Raw genomic sequence first — 20,362 nt, 5'->3', positions numbered from 1 at the left:
TCACTTTGCATGCATTGTTTTCTTCTCCCTGTGTCTAGCTTGCATTTTTCAAAACAACCCCCCCCATGACTTCAAACGGTCGACCCGTAACGACAATATAAATATTTCCTTTTATTTTCATTTTTTTATTATTACATGTTTTTGACTTTATTGTACTTTTTGTCAAGATCTCAAATGGGATACGATAGCAATAAAGAATTACTTACTTACTTACTTACTTATAAATCATGCGCTCCACCTCATGACCGTTTGACCTCCAACAACATTGCAAATAACATTATGGGGACGTGCCGCCCTTTCGTCTGGAATGGGGTATGGTTTTTGAGGTGAAAATGTTCTATGATGGGGTCTGGGGTTTTACTTCCCGGCCGCACACCCCTACCAAACTGAAAGGCCAGTGACCCCCGGGCATATCAGGCAGTTATTCGTAGTAACACACTTCGGTCACGACCCCGTGTATGTAGTTCTATATAGTACTTTATTTACAGTCACACTTTTCGATGCCACGTTATTCACTCTGCAGCGTAAATGCCGATCATTGGGACACGTTTTAGCGGGATTAACTTCCAGTACATGGGTAGGAAACATGTTTATCTGTAAATATTAGTATCACCGTCGCCGTATGGAAACTAAATAAACTTAAAACTTACTGGGCACAGGACTATAGCTTTGCTGTCGGTTGAACGAGAACGCACTATTCAATGAGAACGCGAATGTACCGCATCCGCTGTTGTCAAAATCCTAATAATGGTAGCTGGAATAAGATTGGTAGTTTGACATTCCAGTTTTGACAAAGAACTAGTTCAACATCCAATTTTCAGTGCAAAAGTGGTTGTTTGACAGTTCATTGTCAAAAGGTTCACGCTGCACCATGAATGATATACATGGTTAATGCTCGTAATTTTTATAGAATAGAATATTTTTTTTTATTTGACTCGAAATAATGTAAGAAATTACATAACTTATGGCCAAAAACCAACACAGTAACGCACAAATACAACAAATACAACAATAATAAAAATAAAAAATTAAAAAGATGTTTAACAATTAGCATACATTTCTAAGATTTTATGTATATAGACTCCTGGACTGCTGGCAATGAAACTATTGGTAGTTTATGTGCAGAAATTCTGAATTTAGTGATGGCAACTCTGTGTTTGACATTATTTACATATTTCAAATATGGTTCCAAAGAGTATTCAGATTTGAAATTGTTATATGTACGTAGCTTGTTATTTTCTTTTTTGTGTAAGGTAGGAGACCACAAATCTTTTATAAATGTTTGCTTTAATTTATTTTCAAAACTGTCAGCATCATGGCCAATCTCATTGGTTTTAGTATTTTCTTGTAGTTATTACGTACAAAATTAGTCCATGTGTTGCCTGTACTTTTGCTTTCATTGTTGTAGGCAGAATGCACTAACACATTACATTCATCTTTTACAATTCTGTCATGATACCTAATCATCTGTCTGCAAATATCAATGATAATGGGGTAGCTTCCAAGTTCAGCTCTTGTCGCAATGTTGCTAGATTTTTTGTGAACTCCAAGTATGGTTTTACAAAATTTAATGTGTAGTTGTTCAAAACAAGTTTTATCATCAAATAATTTTTGAATGAATTTTTCGCTTGTAATTTCAACATTGGCTCTGTGCAATTTGAATGTGAAAGCTCCCCAGATTTCAGATCCATACATTAACATAGGCAGAACAGATCTCTTAAACATGTGTATAGCATTACTCACTGATAAATAATGGTTATGTAAATTAAGTGTTTGTTTAAGGACCCCTATTGCTCGTTGTGCCTTCATCACTAAATTTTCAATTGCCAGTTTGAAATTGCCACTACATGAAAGACAATTCCAAGGTAATTGTATGAATTAACAATTTGTATTTGGTTGTTCCCCAAATAAAAATCACCGTCAATAAATTTTCCCTGCTTATTAAATATAATGACCTGTGTCTTTTTTGTATTTACTTGTAACTTCCACTTGTTACAGTAATTATTAAGACTATCTAGACTATTTTGAAGCCCATTATTAGAATTTGACACTATCACAATATCGTCAGCAAATAATAAACAGTTAAATAAATTATTCTCTAAGCTAACTGGATTAGAAACGATACTATCAGAAAGATCATTGATAAAAATGTTGAATAAAAGAGGACTTAAATTGCACCCTTGTTTCACTCCACAAGATGATGAGAATGAATTGGTGCAACCATGAGCAGTTTTGATAGCATATTTGGTTACTGAATACATGGATTTTATCAAGTTGAACACTTTTCCTGTAACTCCAGCCTTTAGTAATTTGTATAGCATGCCTTCTCGCCAGACACTATCAAAAGCTTTGCGCAGATCTACAAAGCAAGCATATAGATGAGATTTACCTGCGTTGTTGACATATTTATTTATCAGTGATTTTAAAATGAAAATACTATCTGTGGTACGATGATGTTTTTGAAAACCAAATTGTGTATTTTTCATATAATTTTGATTATCCAAAAATAGTTGTAATCTGTTATTAATTATAATATTCAGAACTTTTGATATAGAGTTTGAAAGTGCAATGCCTCTATAATTGTTGACATCTGTGATGTTTCCACTTTTATGTAATGGAACAAGGTAGCTGGTATTCCATTCAGTTGGAAACACGCCATTTGATAAAATTTGGTTGAAAAGTCTCTTCAAGCAGGTTATTAATAAAGGGTTTGAAAACTTAAGCATCTCATTGATGATGGCATCAGGACCTGGTGATTTCCCAGTTTTGATTTTCTTAAGAGCACTATTTATTTCTTGCTCACTGATGTCCTTATCAAGATCAGGATTAATAATTGAAGTATTATCATGCTTCTTGATTGTTTCTTTTACCTCTTGATTAGTAGTTGAATTGTGATTAATAGCATCTGAATTTATATTGAAAAGGGCAGAGAAATGTTTAATCCATTCTGTTGAGGAGACTGATGGTGTTTGTTGTTTATTGGAATTATTAAATTCTTTAATTTCATTAATTGCATTCCAGAAACATGTTGGATTATTGCCTTTTAAATTCATTAAATTGTTCAATAGTTTTTCTTTAAAAGAATTTTTCTTTTGCTTAATAACCATTCTGTATTGTTTATTTATCCTTTGGCGCTGCATTCTAAGAATGGGGTCAAATGGAAATTTGCTTACTTTCTTTGAAGTTTCCTTTAGGTATCTTCTAATGAACCCCAAATCATTATCAAACCATTTTTGTTTTGATTTTGTTTTGATTTTTTTAGTTGTATTTGATTTTCTATATTTGATTGTAATGGATTTTAGCGCCCTATCAGCTGCAAAATATATTATGTTATTAAATGATTTCACCATGTTCTGAATGTCATTGTTCTCCACACAATTTATCGCCAAAAAGTTTTTCATTTTTCTGTTTAACTCAGCAGAACTTAGTTTGTGACATAAAATTAGATTTTGATGAGCTATCCCAAATATATTTTTTGTATGGGATCATTGAGATGTCTGAACTCTGATCATAATTATAATTAACATTAATGGCTAAAGACAAAGCACAATGATCTGATAAATGGGTTAAATTATTAACTTTAAAATATTTAACTTGAGAATAAAATTCTTTTTGTACAATCAAATAATCAACCTGGCTGACACCATTATATTGATAACATGTCACTTTTCCATTCAGATCACCTACTACTCTACCATTAGCAATTACCATGTCTGTAGTAAGACACAGATTACATAAATATTGACCGTATTTATTACTCATGATATCCATTGATTGTCTTTTAACACTATTCAGCAGAATGTATGGAACTTGAATCTCTGATGTTCCTTTCTCATCTCCTAGAGTATCAACTTGTCCTGCAGTTCTAGAATTTAAGTCTCCAAGGATGAATATGTTTCCTTGATTTGCAAAATGCAGAGATTCTTCAGTGATAATATCAAACATATCTTCACCTGAGATGTCATTGTTTTTATAATAGGTTGACCCAACTGGTGGGACATATTGACTACATAAAAAGAGATTCCTGTTTAAACCAAAGAAATCTTTATCCATTTTCACCCATATGGCTTCTTTACATTTACTTTTAATTTTTGTTAGGCCTTTACTTAATATAGACTTGAACATAACAATTATACCACCAGAGGATTTTCTAGCATTAACACATTTTTTTTTCTGTCTAATCTAAAGTACAAATAGCCCTCTGGCACACTAACTCTCTGACTACTATCTAACCAGGTCTCTAAAAAACAAACTATATCATGTTTTTTAACAAACTCAATGAAATCACTATCATCTATACTAGAATTTAAGCCATGAATATTCCAAGAAGCAATTTTTAGTTGCTGCTTGAATCTGTTCATCGTTTAACCCCATGGAAAGTAAGGTCGGGCAGGAAGATAATTAGGTACAGCAGGCATCCAAGGCATAGGTGTGGGCACTGCTGAGAATGGTGGTGGTGAATGCATTCTCTGTTGATACCAGTTTGGCGTTGTCATATGATACATTGATGAATTCTCAGCCATGACATGGTTGTTGTTGCTGCTATCCCTGTTGTCATTTATGTTTTCAGTAGATGCATTTTCATTAATATTATTTCCTAGGATTTCTTGTGTTTTGTAATCATGTTTGTTTTTATAACCATTTAAATCATTATCATTTTTGCTCCTTAATTGTGATCTTGGTCTTTCTCGTAGATTGTTGTTTCTAATTCTTGGTTTGTTCTTAATAGCACTAATTATGTTAGCTGCCAAGACCTTGGTACCAATGTCATTGAGATGGATATTGTCACTATGATAATATTTCTTTGTGCCATACAACTTGTTATGGTCAACAAAGATCATACCATCTTGATATAATAATACATTCTAATTTCCCTCTATATGTTACATTTACATACAATCGTAACAACCTTACCTATGACCTCGTAGCGGTATTCACTTCTGTATATGTGAGTACAACAGCTGTGACCTATTTTAAATTCTATCCAAAGATTTATCAACACTGCATGGTATCTCATTCACTCGCAGCTCGTCACGGCTCTGTTGAAGTCAGTGCAAATTAAGCCACTCACAAGAGCGTGCCTTATTGGCTACCCAACATTTAACAGTCATGACCAATCAGAATATAGCTTGTTTGTTGACAGATTCTTTCAGCGTATCAAATTCGGCGTTGCACATATGCTTCGACTCAATTGCTCTGTTGCGACATATGTGAAACAGTAAGACATTTTTTTTTCTGATGCAGGGGTTTTTAATTGAAGCATAAATATAAATATGATTTGGATTTTTTTTATTTTAGTGTTCAGCAGTTTATGAATTATTTGACAATCTTCAAATATCTACAACCATTCTTTATACAGTGAACAGATATACTAATAGAAAATCACCGTCACTATTTACACTGCCAATTAGTTCGCATTTTGGGTCGAAATTTATAAATATTTATTTCGTATATTGATAACAGAACTGTGGAATTCGAAGACAAACACACACTGGTATACAAGGGAAGGTTGCCGTGGTGACGGGCTCAAGTGATAAAGGTGGCATAGGATTGGCAATTGTCAGAAATCTTGCACAGCGTGGATGTAGTATAGTGATACATGGCAGCAGAGAGGCCGACAACGTTGAAGATATAGAGAGGACTTACAGAGGTATGCTTCAGTGCTTTCTCAATGCTATGGTGTATGTAACTGAACGTTTCATTCAATCAAGGTGTGTGCAACTCAACGTTTCGTTCAATCAAGGTGTGTGCAACTGAGCGTCTCACTCAATCAAGGTGTGTGCAGCTGAACGTTTCACTCAATCAAGGTGTGTTCAGCTAAACGTTTCGTTCAATTAAGGTGTGTGCAACTGAACGTTTTGGTCAATCAAGTTGTGTGCAGCTGAACGTTTTGTTCAATCAAGGTGTGTGCAACTGAACGTTTCGTTCAATCAAGGTGTGTGCAGCTGAACGTTTTGTTCAATCAAGGTGTGTGCAGCTGAACGTTTCGCTCAATCAAATTGTGTGCAGCTGAACGTTTTTGCTCAATCAAGGTGTGTGCAGCTGAACGTTTCGTTCAATCAAGGTGTGTGCAGCTGAACGTTTCGTTCAATCAAGGTGTGTGCAGCTGAACGTTTCGTTCAATCAAGGTGTGTGCAGCTGAATGTTTCGTTCAATCAAGGTGTGTGCAGCTGAACGTTTCGTTCAATCAAGGTGTGTGCAGCTGAACGTTTTGCTCAATCAAGGTGTGTGCAGCTGAACGTTTCGTTCAATCAAGGTGTGTGCAACTGAACGTTTTGCTCAATCAAAATATAGCATTTGATCATTACGAATGATGTTTTTTTCGGTCAAGTGTATAGGTTTATAGGTTTTGAGTACAGAAGACATTAACAAAGTTGTACAAATTTTCTAAATACACAAATGGTTAGAAACTGTGGGTCATTTTGCGATTGTGGAACGTCACATGTGTGGTTTATACTCTTAAAAAAAGAATAAAATAATACTATTGTGGTATTATTGAAATCAATAATTAAACGCAAATCTGCACAAATTATTTTTCTAAAATCTTTATGGCTTCATGAAAAACAAAGTATAACCTGTGATAGCAATTTGATTTAAGGGAAACAGTAAATTGATAAAACTAATTAGCGGTTGCCAAAGTAAACGGCACCATTTCACACCTATGAATGACAATATGCTGCTTGCTGAATAATATTAGTATCTTTTTTTCCAGTCAATACGAAGTTCCTGTTCATTATTTCCGTGCTGACTTTGATAAAATGAATGAAGTAGAAGGACTCTATAATAAAATTAAAGACATTTACTCTGATGGTATTGATATCCTTGTTCACAACGTTGGTAAGTGCAAACAAAATACAGTGTGTATGTAATTAAATTAAATCTAATTGAAGTTTAATTAAACTCAATCATAGGGCCAAGGCAAGGAATAAATAGCTATGAAATTTACCAACCTAAATCATAAATCTAAAGATACGTATTTATCAATTTATGTCTTCAATTCAGAAATTCAGTTTTAATGGAGGGGTTCACTTTTATAGTATGTCTTCATTTCAAGAATTTATATTTATAGAACGGGTTCACTTTTACAGTACAGATTTACTTTTATAGTACGGATGGAATAACTTTACGGTAAAGATTCACATTCATATTTAAGGATGTAGTCTATGATTCACAGGAAGTGCTCCAGGTGGAATAACGGAAAATATTGGAATTGTGATATGGGAGAAGATGTTGCGTATTAATTTGACATCAGCATTTTACTTGACGAGTTTATCATTGCCAGGAATGAAAATAAAAGGTGATGTACTGACATGTGACAAGACTAATGCGATATGATTTGATTCTAGCTGCTAAGGACATGCCCATCTAATTTCATCAATAAAATACTTGTTCATGTCATGCACAAATATGAGGTCAAATATGTGGTCTGACATGCACCCTTCGTTTGCACTTATGTACACATTTTAGCTACTAAAAATATAGATTTAAATATATCAACACTGGGATAAGCCAAGTTAAGGGACGCTTCAATCCCAACTGACACTCTACTGTATCATTCTATTAATATGTTATGGTAGAGGTAATCTATTAGTCTATATTTAATTGTAATTTGACATTAAATACCTAGTGCTTATTAAATATATACGTTATGTGTCGGCTGTAGTAAGTAATTGGTTACTAAGTTCATTTCAAGTGTTATAAAATCAATAAAATCAATCATACGAATGAAGTTCATTATTCCTAAATCGATTTCGTTGAAGAATTATAGTCCCCGATTTTAAATAAACTTTATAGTAACTAAGTATCAATATTTATCTTAGTAATATAATAGTAATAGTAATCTTATCTTAGTAATATAAACCAATATGTTGAAATTAGTTATTCATATATTTGAATTCTGTTTCAAATTACTGGCATATTCCAATGTGTTTGATCAGCTCACAGGGGTATGGGATGTTTAAAAGGCACTGAAGAATTCGTGCATATATATATATAGTGTAGATACAATAGTCGATTATTCCAAAACAAAAGTGCTCAATACAAAGTATATGTAGAGCGGGTGAATACGGTGATAGAGGACAATTACATGAATATTGAAACTCGACAGCACTGTTTCGTAAGTTACAAGTACCTCATCAGGAGCTTTATGTTTAATCATTCACTGCACCAAAGAGCATACATTATAAGCTTCGCAAATTAACATATTAATTAAAATTAAATAGAAAGTTTGATTGTTACATATTAGAGCTTTTGATCTGTGTCGGCATGATGTGACACGAGTTCATTTCTTTTGTTTAGTGTGGAGTGGTGGGGTCTAAAAATTATGATAAATTTTTCTTTCAAACATAAAATACATCGTTTGCTGGAGCTATTATACGGGCTACCGCGAGCAAGAATTTTCCATTGTATTTTATATTCAATATCTTTTTCTTTGAGTGACCAGACGTGTTTACTTAGTTCTGTCGCATTTCTGGAGGCCTGATTGCGAAATGAGGCCGTGTGGTTTCTGTATCTTGTTTTGAACTCATTACCAGTAAGTCCGACGTACGTTTCACTGGTGTGCTTGTCTAAACGCGTAACTTCCGCTTGGTATACGACGCCGGACTGCCGGACTGCAAACACTTCCCGTCTAGTGGACATGTTGTTTTTTTCTGGCAATTACACAACTTGTTGGCTTTCGTTTCGTCAGTGGTAGTGTTATTATCGTTCGCGAGTTGGTGTTTGTTTTTCTTGTTGATGGTATCTTTGATGTTGTTCATACAGCTATATCTGACTTTGATTGTATTTCTGTTAAATATTTTCTTGAGGTTGTTGCCGGTAGGAAAGCACTTGTCGATTAGATCCAGGAATCGCTTTCCTATACTGTTGCGGACGTTGCAGCTATATGGTGGGTTGAACCAAAGGACGTTGCTACGCGGCCGTTTTTTTTACCCTTCTTTGTGGGGGGGGGGGGGCTCAAACTTTAGTTGGTGTTTGTAGCCGCTTTCGCGTAGAGCTCTTTGGTAGGGTGGTGCCGTGATGTCAAACATCTTCTTATCTGACGATATTGCGGAAAGACGCTTGTTAATCTCGGCCGGGATATTCTTTGTGATGGCGGGTGGGTGATTAATCTCCTTGTGTACATATACCAAGTTGGCATTAGGCTTTATGAAGGGACTGTACGAACTTTCAATGAGATTCAGCGTGACATCAAGGAAGTTTATGATTTTCTTGTTTGCTTCGATCGTGATCTTTAGGTGGTTGTTTTTAAACACGCGACAGATAGCTTTTTTGATTTTTTCAGACTCTGTGGGTGAGGCGTCTAAGGGGACTAAGCCATCATCTCGGTATAGACCGATGTGAACTTTCTTTTTTAACTGTGCTTTGAGCTGTGAAAGCAGGAAGCAGCCCACAAGTTCACACGTCTCTGCGCCGTCGAAACTTCCCATTGTAACATCAAACGTGTTGGAGCCCCTCTTTTGCCACGGCGATTGATTGTGGATCAACAATGTTTGTTTGGCGTGAGTGATTATGTTTATTTCTTCATCCGGGATATTATCATAAGCCGAGGCAAAACGTAACGCTTTGCTTAATAGATCCTCGTTTATGGATGGGTAGAATTCCACAACGTCAAAACAAATAAAGTTATAGCGTGCCTTATTGTCGATGTTGTCGAACCATTTTAGCACGGAGGACGTATTTTTCCACTGGTGGATATCAGTAGCTTTGATGATTTTCTTGTTAATTCTATCCAGGATTTGTTTGCTTATCTTCCCTATTTCAGATTTGCTTGGGTTGATTAGTCTGCACGATGGGTTATTTGCGAAGTTCGGTTTGTGGTCTTTTAGGGTTATGTAAGCCTCTTTCTTCGCGCTGACGTCTATTCGGTCGTCAATACTACTCAAGGGTTCAAACAATTTTGTAATTGAGTTGCATATTGACCATTAAATAGAATTATGGTATTGTTGTAGATGTTGCATGACAATATTAACATTTGAAATTGACCGAAAATAACTATGTATAAACTATACTTGGCTAAATATCGATTAACACATTCATTAAAGATGTTTAGACCTACGCAACAATCTGGCCCGAGTGTACTTTTAAATATGTTAGTCAAGAAGTACAACTCCAAGAGCGGCGGCGCCCTTTAATGAACGTATACAGACAAAGAAGGTATCACAATTCGAAACAGTTTTCAACCATGAATCTTAAAAAGTTTAATATACACTGTTCCAAATACGCTTGTTCGTCATTTGTGGAATGCCGTTTACATATACACTACCAAATACATTTTGAATCTGCTATTATATTATACTGGGTAGCCATTAGGTCAGGACATGGAAGGTACTAACGTTAGTACCTTCCAAGGTCAGCTCAAAGCTGGCATGTCTGAAATAATTAAATGTTGTTAAATGTTAAAACCCAACAAATTGTAAATACTGAAAATGAATATTTGGTCAAAAACGAGCATACAAGAATATTTCAGTCACATTCACACGCGACGATCTAGTTTAGCCGCCATTTACCAAGGATTGTACTTGATGTTGTGTTATTATTATTATCGCGGATAATTGTAATATTATTTTTATTATTATTAGAACATGGTCACAAGAAGCCTAAATCCTTCTGGAAAAGCACTGGACGTCAATAAGGTAAATTAAATATAACTGTTATTTCAATATTGTTGGGTACGAAAGACAGCTGATGACACAAGACATAAACAGTGCTTGTAAGTTTATTCATATATAATAATTGAAGATATAGAATTCCTCCATATGACATGTTTGTAATTCTATTAAATTATTAGGCCTTGTAGTCATGTATGTATATCTACTTTCTTTTCAGATAGGCGAAGTTGCAGCTTTTCTGTGTTCTTCTTCTGCTGACGAGATAACAGGAGTTATGTTACCAGTAGACTGGGCTTCAACGGCGAGATAACACAACTACTGTCGTTATAATCTGAGCACTTTTCAGAGTACAGAAGCAGAACATGCTATACAAATAATGTACTTGATAATTAAAACGTTTTTAAAAAACTTTATTAAGACAAATATGGTAATTATATTACTAAGGAGGGGATTATGTTACGCACGCACGCACGTCATGAGTTGATATGAGACATTATTCGAATGAATTAACTTATTCCAAACACTTTATTTGATCATGTATTGTACTTATTGACAATTGTCCCTGTTTTGTAATTCCTCTATATTAATTTGTATATCCATGGGTATGACTATATTTTATAAAATATGGTGGATGTTATGGTATTGTATGAAATGTTTTGATTTGAAATACCCTAATACCCTACCCTAATACAATACTTCATATCACTAAATATATTAAGTTCTTATAAATCAATCAATGGTGAAATTAGATGTCAATGTACTTACACATGTATCAAAATACTTTGGCTATGTGTTTTTTTTTTTTTTTACAAAAAATGCGAATTGACGTTGCTACCAAATCTTATCATGTATTAACAAAATGCGACTGTTAGATTTAACAAAGACGTCGAAAATGATGATTATTATAACGACACAAAATGATTAAATCAAATCGATTCTCGTCCAACTCAATAATGGTTATGTATAGCAAAATGGTTTGGGTTAGCTATTTCAAGAACAAGCCAGAACAAAAATGAGAATTGGAGTTGCCTCAAAATGATTAAATTATACGAGGTATTTAAAAATATAACCTGCTGTTCTCACGAAGAAGTAAAAAATAGCATTTGACAAAAATAGGAAATAGGAACTGATTAGAATGTTTCACTTGCTTTCCCAAACAGTACCACAATATAATTGTTAAAAATGGATTTTTTTATTTATAAATCTGAGACAACATTTTAACAATAATATTGAAACATTTCCCAGAGTTCTTCAAATATATGAGAACTATGCCAAATGGTTTCACCTTGAATAAATATTATTACCAAGGTTAATAGTACAAACAAACAAAAAACACTATGGGTTCAAACCAGTACCAACAGAATATCAGCTATTTCCTTTCAAACTATTTTATGTTCAGCAGTAGATGATGAAGTGATCGTTATGCAGATTTGAATAAATCACCCACCATTAATGTTTTCAATATGCATTTCGAAACTTTCATTAACCGTACACACGCGTTCAACATGATACAATACCCAGGGCTTATATACCGTATTCCATGTGACACAGGTTATAGCTATTTTCGCGGAATCAATTTTGCTCAAGGATGTTGACGGGACTCTCTTTGTCTTATAGTTAAACCCAGATATAACACTTACCACGTTTTATTAAGCTACATACTAGTATGATTGGGCTCGGACACACAATAGTCAAACTGACTTTATAGCATATGTTTGTTTTTCTGAAAATAGGGGCATGCTTTCCCTTCAGCATTCTATAGCCTTCGATTCTTCCATATATAGCATGGCCATTTGGCATCCAAAAGCCGCGCGACATAAGACTTACACATAGACTATAACTAACTCACCTTGTTCACTGCTAAATACAGTACGAGTTTATACAACGAATATCGACCATGCGCGGAAAGCATGCAATTTGGCACGATAGCGAGATTTACTTCTGGTACACTGGTGTGTAACATATGCCAAACGATAAGGAAACCATAACAACGCCATATTGGTCAATGGCAAGATAATGTTGGAGGCGTCTAGACCATTCATGACCATTATGACGCTCATTATTCATTATTGTTGTTATAACTCGCCACCATCTGAATTAAATAAATTTAGTTAAACATGAAAGCTTCGGTTGAAAAACAATTGACTTGCCAACAGAGGTTTGCATTATAATGTAAAGATATTACGTCATAAAATCTCTGATAGTGGTGATTTAAAATATTGTATTTAAAGTAACATGTTGCAGCAGTTATGTAATGACATGAATACAGCAATCGAATCACCAATCTTCATGATTTATGCAACTGGTATTTCCATCTATTTGCTTAGTGGTCTGAAATAGAATGTTGTCAAGTTCGAGAGTATGTTTTACGTACAGGAAGTCCATCATCGAGAGATTACAGGAGATGTTCAGTAACTTAAGTATTGTTATGTATATCAAAATCCTTTATTGGAACAGAACATGTTATATATTCACCAAAAAAACAACGTTACCATATTTCTAGGCATACAACGAATTGGAAACAAAATGAATCGTCCGATCTTTTGCCTTTCGAGCGAAAAAAGATCGAGGGCAGTAGGACAGATTATTTTTTAGAGACGCCCGGGAAACCAAAATTTGGGATGTGAATCACTCTGGCGACGAAAAATCAGTTATACCTGTAATAACCACAGTCTCTCTGTAATATGGGTTCGGCCTGGGGTGTGTCGGTGGATCAGTAGAGAGGGATTTTGCGAATAGGCGAGGTCACCCAGTTTTTGATATCATGAATGGGAGTCACCATGTTTTTGATATCATTCCAATCAAATATTCCAATCAAAACACATCTGAAATTGTTTGATGCTATGGTTAAACCAATTTTACTCTACTGTAGTGAAATCTGCACTCAACAGACTTGTTTAAACAATCCTTGCCTATGGAAAAAAATACAAAATGTGTAAGTACCTACTACAAGTAAACTGTAAAGCTACAAACTTTGCATGTTCACTTGAACTGGGAAGATATCCACTTATCATCTCAAGCATCAAACGTATGATTAACTACTGGGTAAAAATAAAACACATACACGAAAACACTCTGATTGAAGTCTATAAACTTGGCACCAATTTGGACAAAGAAAACATCAGTAATTGGACCACAGGCATCAAAAATTACAGAACCTTTTAGAAATTGGCGATGTTTGCGAAAAAAACAGTATTATCTCATTAGCTACAAAACAACTAAAAATATGTTTGAATAACACTGCACAGAAACAATGCATAACGACAATAAAGGCACTAATCACAAACGTAAACCTCGTACCTAAAGACAGCTGAAAACTGACTTTACACTTGAAAAATACCTTGAATTTATTAAAAACCCCATCCACAGATCATCTATGACTAAACTGAGGATAAGTGCCCACATACTTCAGATTGAATTTGGGCGCTATCACAGCATAATTATCTCAAATAGAACATGCCCTGTCTGTGACTCCAATGAAACTGAAGATGAAGAACACTTCCTCTTCAATTGTAACCTGTACAAATTTGAAAGAGATGCTTTGTTTGAAAACTTAAACCTATCCGGTAATCTGAAAGCATTTCTCAATAACAAAAATTCTGAAACTGTCCAAGCAATTTCCAAGTGTATCAGTGACTGTTTTACTTAAAGAGAGAACTTCATGAAAAGCAATTTACCAGCTGCCGCAAAAAACACCAAAAAAACTATTTATATAATAATATTTTCACAGTATTACTATTTATTTTACTATTTTTTTTAATTATTAGTATTTCTTATATATTTTATTGTTCCTTATATCCTTATTGTATTCTAATCTAGATCCCAGAAGGGATAAGATATCGATAAAGGTTATTATCATCATGAATAGCGTGGGGTCACCATGTTTTCCAGAATTCACACACGCATATGCATACACTTTTAAAAAAATATTTCAGAACAAAAATAATAAAGTTAATCGTACAAATGTGTTCTCAATAATAACTATTACCTATAAATTTGTTGATGAAAAAAAAGTTATAGGCTAAATATTTTGAGGTTAAAGTTGCCAAATAACTAACAGATTATGCAATGTGGCTTGAGCTCCAATTATACTGTTAAGTTTTAAACACATCCCAAGTCCATGTGCTGCTGATATCAGATTATTAAGATTATCAGATTAAGTCACCATTGTATAAGATATTTACTTGATTTATCCAATTATAACAGGAGACGGAATGACAACACGGCATTTAGTACTAAGAGCTGTGACAGTTTTTGTTCAACAAATCAAAAAAGTTAAATTTGTGAAAATGCTGATATATACCGGTAAATTGAAATAAATGATGAACAAATAAATAAATAAATAAATAAATAGTGTTTTTTTAACTTTTAAATACGCATGTTTTGCTCTGTAAAATATCAATAACAAAAATCAAAGTTTCCTTTGTTTTCATAAGCACAGACTGTGCATCGGGTGTAAATCATTCCTGGTCAATAAGATATGAAAGATATTTTAAATCCAAATTAGTTTTCAAAGTGATCAAACCACCTAGATTCAAATCTTCTTTTCTTATTTTATAAGGGCGTTTATCAAGTGAGTATTCCACATTTGTTTTTATTTACAATCTCCAGCAGCATAAATTGCCCTCCTTCCTGCAGCCTTTTTCTGAAGTCGTTAAGGTCTATTAAATGCAAACACTAAAAATTATCCCAAAATTATGGCAAACCATGATATTTTCACAGCACATATAATACATTTTGTAATCATATCAGAGCCAAAACTGTTAATGTAGTTTCTTTATTTTTAAGGGGGGGGGGTCAGCATGTTTTAATATATAATGATGTGGTGGGTCGCCCACTTTTTTTCATTGGATAGGGTGGGTCAACTGGGATTTAAAGCTGGCAAAATGGAATCTGCCGACCCCCCCCCCCCGGCTGAAGTAGCTGACCAATCCCTAACTAGGGGGTGAGAGACTATTTACCTACAGTAATTGCGATCCAATCTATATTTGCAAGATTCCTGGGAAACATGGTGACCAGCGATGACCAAAACGACCCAATGTTGTGTTGGTGTGTTATATTTGTTATTTTTAAAGCTAGTTAGGGAGTTTTAAGATTACGGGTCAAAGGCTACATGCAGTCTAATATATAACCTCGTTGACCTGTGCCGGGCTATACCCCGGGGTTATATATTGACTGGTCTCAAAATAACACTTTTGCTACCCGAACAAGAATGTCACGCTTCCCTGTTTAAAATCGCTGCACAAAACTAGGTAACGTTGACATGGCGTCGACGCATAATTGCCACTCTCTAGCAAGACTTGCGAGACGATTTATATCCAGTTCAATTGTAAGTACACGTGACTTCCTACAGCGAACACGGGCACATACACTGAATGTCCTCTATGTAGTTAAAGAGTTTGATGTAAATATTGACCGTTTCGTGTCGATAACTAAAATTAAATCAACTTTCTGTTGCCATAGTATGACATACATATACAACAGAGGTACAGAAAAACACTGGTGGTAAATAGGTCAATCGAAATACTTGCTGCACACCAAGTCAGATATAGAACAGTATGGCAGTATGCAGTTTTTAATCTATTCGTGCAAACTAGTTCTCTTTATGCTTGAATTTGAGCATTGCATTACAGTGCATGACATTGCCCTCTTTGAATGTGTCACATAATTTGCGAACAAGTATTTTTTGGAATTTAAATAACTGAAAACCAAAGCTATGTTTACTAATATACGTATAAACTGCATAAAAACATGACAGCATTATATTCCATTCTAGACCATTATTTACTGTTGCTGATCAAATTCAAGATTAATGCGTAAACACCATAGTGTATACATCTTTTTTTTAGCCTTCTGGGTAACCCGTGTTGTCATGGTTGTGTTGCTAGGGATAGCAAATGTAAAATGAATCTTCTAATGATAAGCGAGACATGAATAAGAAAACTTCATTTATTTATATTTATATTGAAAATTCCAAAAATGAGAGACAGAGAAGAGTGCACACTGGCATACAAGGAAAGGTTGCCTTGGTAACTGGATCGAGTGATAAAGAAGGCATAGGTATATCTATTGCCAGAAGTCTTGCACAGCGTGGATGCAGTATAGTGTTACATGGCAGCAGAAGCGGTGACAAAGTTGAAGATATACGGGAGGACTTACAAAGGTAATTTTAGTTGTATTGCCAGATAAAACTCTAGTTAATAATATAGTGAGTTGACATGACAACAAAAGCTACGTTTACTAATGTGAATATAAACTGCATAAAAGTATGACATCCTAATTTAAACTAAATTAGGTTTAAATGTTGAATTTGACTATAGTGTCAACACCACGGATTGTGACTTCCATCTTGAATTTCACTAATTATATGTACAGCGCCAGAATGTTTCACTGTGTGTTGTAGAATATACATTTATGTACACATGAAAAAAATGATTTTGTTACTAATTCAAATGTTTATTCCAGTCAATACGAAGTACCTGTTCATTATTTTCGTGCTGACTTTGGTAACCTAAAAGAAGTGTTGGTTCTTTTCCACAACATTAAACATCTGTACTCTGGTGGCATTGACATCCTTGTAAATAACGCCGGTAAGTTATTACAGCCACACCAAGTAACCCCACGGTTGAATTATAATTATGTGACGTTGTATCGCATAATCTTTTAATGTCTCTCTACGACAGCCGAGTTCAACGTCCTATCCTAATTAATATATGTAATTTATTGATATAAAAACCATCGATTTGTTTGTTTAGCAATCTTAGTCACTGCACCAGTGGAAAATTATGGAATTGACAGATGGGAGAAACAATTACGTGTTAATTTGACATCAGCTTTTTATTTGACAAGTTTAACATTGGCAAACATGAAACAGAAAGGTAAGACACAGCAAGTTATTATTAATAAGATATATGTTGAGAATTTGATGAAATCTGTTTCATTTTTGTTTGTCCCAGGAGAGGTCGCTAAACTGAATTCGTACTATGTAGAATATAATTTTACAATGAATCAAATAAGCTCGTAGCGTGATTTATCCGGTGTGGTGTTCCTACTACTCAATTTATACAGCTCGCTTCTTTTCGTTATTTTCCATTCATTTACATTTTATTAAGGGAAATGAAGTAATAATTAACCGAGCGTTAGTATATTGTTCTTAGTTCAATAGCCTCTCCCTCAGCAAGTTTGTGTGGAGTGTGTAGTTCATTGCTATTTTCAGAATCAAAAAATGAAAGTATTTTCATTCGATTATGCATGGCGCGGACTGTCGATTTTGGTGACATTAGAAATATTATGTAAGTTATCAAGAGATTCACTTTGTTGTTTTATCTATAATTTAATACACCTGTTATAATGCATAATCCTTCTTGTTTTCAATACATATAAGTGTTATCTTTATCTTACAGGATGGGGAAGAATTATCAATAACAGTTCTATTTGGGGTGAAAGAGGATGCCCTAATGTGAGTGGTATGATTGCATACAAGCATGGCATTAACGGTTTAACCAAGGTACGATTAGGTGATGTGAAACAAACATTACTAAATGCACGTACATTATCGTGAAAATATATTCACAAGTGTATTGCATTGATATTACAATAGTTACAATAATTTTAACGATCCATAACAGTGTTACGCCATCGGTCACTTTAAGATTACCAAATTGGAATAATCTAAGACAAACATGATTTTGTGGAGAACTGTTTTAGATTATTGCAAATGGCGTTGATTACTGAGTGATTTCTAATAGTTAGTCGTTCGATAGGACGTGGTATAAAATACGACGTGTTGTACAATATTGTTTTGGTGTGTCTGTCACCTTAACGTGCTCTCTGGATATGTTCACGTGTCAGGATAATAGTTACAAACAAAACTTGTTTTTTTGCATTTCAAACAGTGTTCATTTCCTCCGCCACGAGGATAACTGTTTCTCTAACTCGTGACACTATAATATTTGGAGCAGTTGTTCCGAAGATGGGAGAGAATAGAATATTAGTTGTGAAGCAAAAACAAGTAGCTTGTTACTGATCTGACCGTTAAACGGAGACCATTAACGTTTTAAGATCTGTAGTCAGATATGAAAAGTTTTGACTTTGTGAAACCAGTTGAGATTGCATATTGTAGACTGGAATTTATCATAATAAACTTCATATACATATGAACAATGGATTACTGATTCAAATATTAAATGCGTAATTGCCATATTACCAAATGCCAAGTTCGCATGTGTTCAAATTAGGTATATATTTTTAAATATTATTAAAATACACCATATAACGCATATTTCATATAATTGTGTTGTTTGAACCGCATAACTACCCATCAAACAGACTATGGTAGTATAGTAAATGATGATTGAAACCATGTCTTTTCAAATGTTAACAGTGAGTGTGACTTTTTAAAAATTGGTTTTACAGACAGTGGCCTTAGAAACATCTGGCACAGGGGTTACATGCAACGCCATCTGCCCTGCTATAGTGAAGACCGCAAGTAGGTAAACGCATAATAAATCACTGAGCAATTTTAACTGCAGTAATTCACTCCATAATGCTGGACCACCATCCACCATATTTCACCTAATTTTAAAGATTAGGTTTTTTACATGTTTTCAGGTTTGGAGAGATTTGTCAAAGCCGCATCAGATGAAACAGGAATACCATTAAAAAAAATAAAGGTATAACATCATCTCAGATACAAACACAATGTAACTCAGCCAGACTTTATCTCTCAAAGTGATCTGGTACCAACGCTATCCATGTCATACTAGTGTATATACACTTGTAGCCTTTATTATTAACATTTTTTATTAATTACTAGAGAAATTTCGTGAACCAAAATAATCCATCTGGTGAACTATTGGACCCTGATAAGGTACAGTGTTTTATCATTTTTTTTATAACAACTGACCTGTTAAAAATAAGGGAAAAATCGCTTATTCCACCATATTGAATAAACTGTACATTTTAAGTACAATCGCCGAATATGTCCGAGTAATGGCTAATTTGTATAATATTTTGTGAAACCTTGGTGACACAGCTCAAAATTAGTTCTATGTTTTAAAATACACTGTCGTGAGTAATTATATGAATATATACAAAACTGATGATACAGAAAAGTACATGTTACTTTACAATTGTTGGCCCCTTACAAGTCGTACATGGATCGCCAAATAATACATTGTAACACCCTCAGTGCAATATTAGTTATGATTATTAATTATCAATCGACGTTTAACCTGTATATAAATATATTTTACGTTATATTTTTCAGATTGGCGAGGTCGCCGCATTTCTCTGTTCCACCTCTGCTGATGAAATAACGGGCGCCCTCATTCATGTGGACTGGGGAGCATCAGCACAATAGAAACGTTTAGATGATCACACTATTTAATAAAGCGTGTTAATTGACCAGTGATTTTGGTGGAAATCAGGGAATTGTGCCAGAGACGCTTTCCAAATTACTAAAGATCACAAGCAGTTTCTTCTTATTTGAAGAAAATTCCGCAGAAATTGCTATAATTGTTCTCGGTATATTTAAATAAGTTTTTACTTTGACATCATTGCCCTGCTATATGTGTTATGTAAGTAGACAAGCTTAAAAATACATCATTGTGTGCGCATTGTTCGCAAAGTAACATTTTTAAAACAATAATGTACTCCATATATGGTGGCTCATAATGAACGAAAGCACATTCTGCACGACATAATGTGCAAGGCGTAGTCGAGCATTATGAGCCACCGGGGAGTACATTATT

General features: G+C 34.4%; 2 protein-coding genes across 2 annotated transcripts; both read left to right on the top strand.

The window, feature by feature from the left end:
- Positions 1 to 493: 493 nt before the first annotated feature.
- Positions 494 to 11,033, top strand: LOC102805985 (uncharacterized). Its single transcript, XM_078012717.2, has 6 exons — positions 494 to 577; positions 5,464 to 5,650; positions 6,713 to 6,837; positions 7,175 to 7,297; positions 10,581 to 10,634; positions 10,828 to 11,033. Exons 3-5 carry the CDS (start codon positions 6,759 to 6,761, stop codon positions 10,631 to 10,633), a joined length of 255 nt encoding a protein of 84 aa, XP_077868843.1. The 5' UTR covers positions 494 to 577; positions 5,464 to 5,650; positions 6,713 to 6,758; the 3' UTR covers position 10,634; positions 10,828 to 11,033.
- A 5,667-nt stretch (positions 11,034 to 16,700) lies between these two features.
- Positions 16,701 to 20,209, top strand: LOC102806062 (uncharacterized). The gene is made up of 8 exons (XM_006821546.2): positions 16,701 to 16,773; positions 17,076 to 17,200; positions 17,366 to 17,488; positions 18,014 to 18,117; positions 19,026 to 19,098; positions 19,221 to 19,282; positions 19,426 to 19,479; positions 19,879 to 20,209. The coding sequence occupies exons 3-8, from the start codon at positions 17,476 to 17,478 to the stop codon at positions 19,969 to 19,971; spliced, it is 399 nt and encodes a 132-aa protein (XP_006821609.2). The 5' UTR covers positions 16,701 to 16,773; positions 17,076 to 17,200; positions 17,366 to 17,475; the 3' UTR covers positions 19,972 to 20,209.
- The last annotated feature ends 153 nt before the right edge of the window (positions 20,210 to 20,362 follow it).

The sequence above is a fragment of the Saccoglossus kowalevskii genome, chromosome 9 (genome assembly GCF_978046115.1).
Source record: "Saccoglossus kowalevskii chromosome 9, keSacKowa6.1, whole genome shotgun sequence".
NCBI classification, from domain to species: Eukaryota; Metazoa; Hemichordata; class Enteropneusta; family Harrimaniidae; genus Saccoglossus; species Saccoglossus kowalevskii.
The sequence above is the reverse complement of the archived record's forward strand: the minus strand, read 5'-3'. Positions and strand labels throughout refer to the sequence as shown.

Excerpts from the sequence above, each read along its gene's own strand:
- LOC102805985 (XM_078012717.2), top strand. The coding sequence starts at position 6,759 with ATGAATGAAGTAGAAGGACTCTATAATAAAATTAAAGACATTTACTCT. Across the intron at positions 6,838-7,174 it reads TATCCTTGTTCACAACGTTG|GAAGTGCTCCAGGTGGAATA; the intron begins GTAAGTGCAAAC and ends TATGATTCACAG. Across the intron at positions 7,298-10,580 it reads GCCAGGAATGAAAATAAAAG|AACATGGTCACAAGAAGCCT; the intron begins GTGATGTACTGA and ends TATTATTATTAG.
- LOC102806062 (XM_006821546.2), top strand. Across the intron at positions 18,118-19,025 it reads GCATTAACGGTTTAACCAAG|ACAGTGGCCTTAGAAACATC; the intron begins GTACGATTAGGT and ends TTGGTTTTACAG. Across the intron at positions 19,480-19,878 it reads AACTATTGGACCCTGATAAG|ATTGGCGAGGTCGCCGCATT; the intron begins GTACAGTGTTTT and ends TATATTTTTCAG.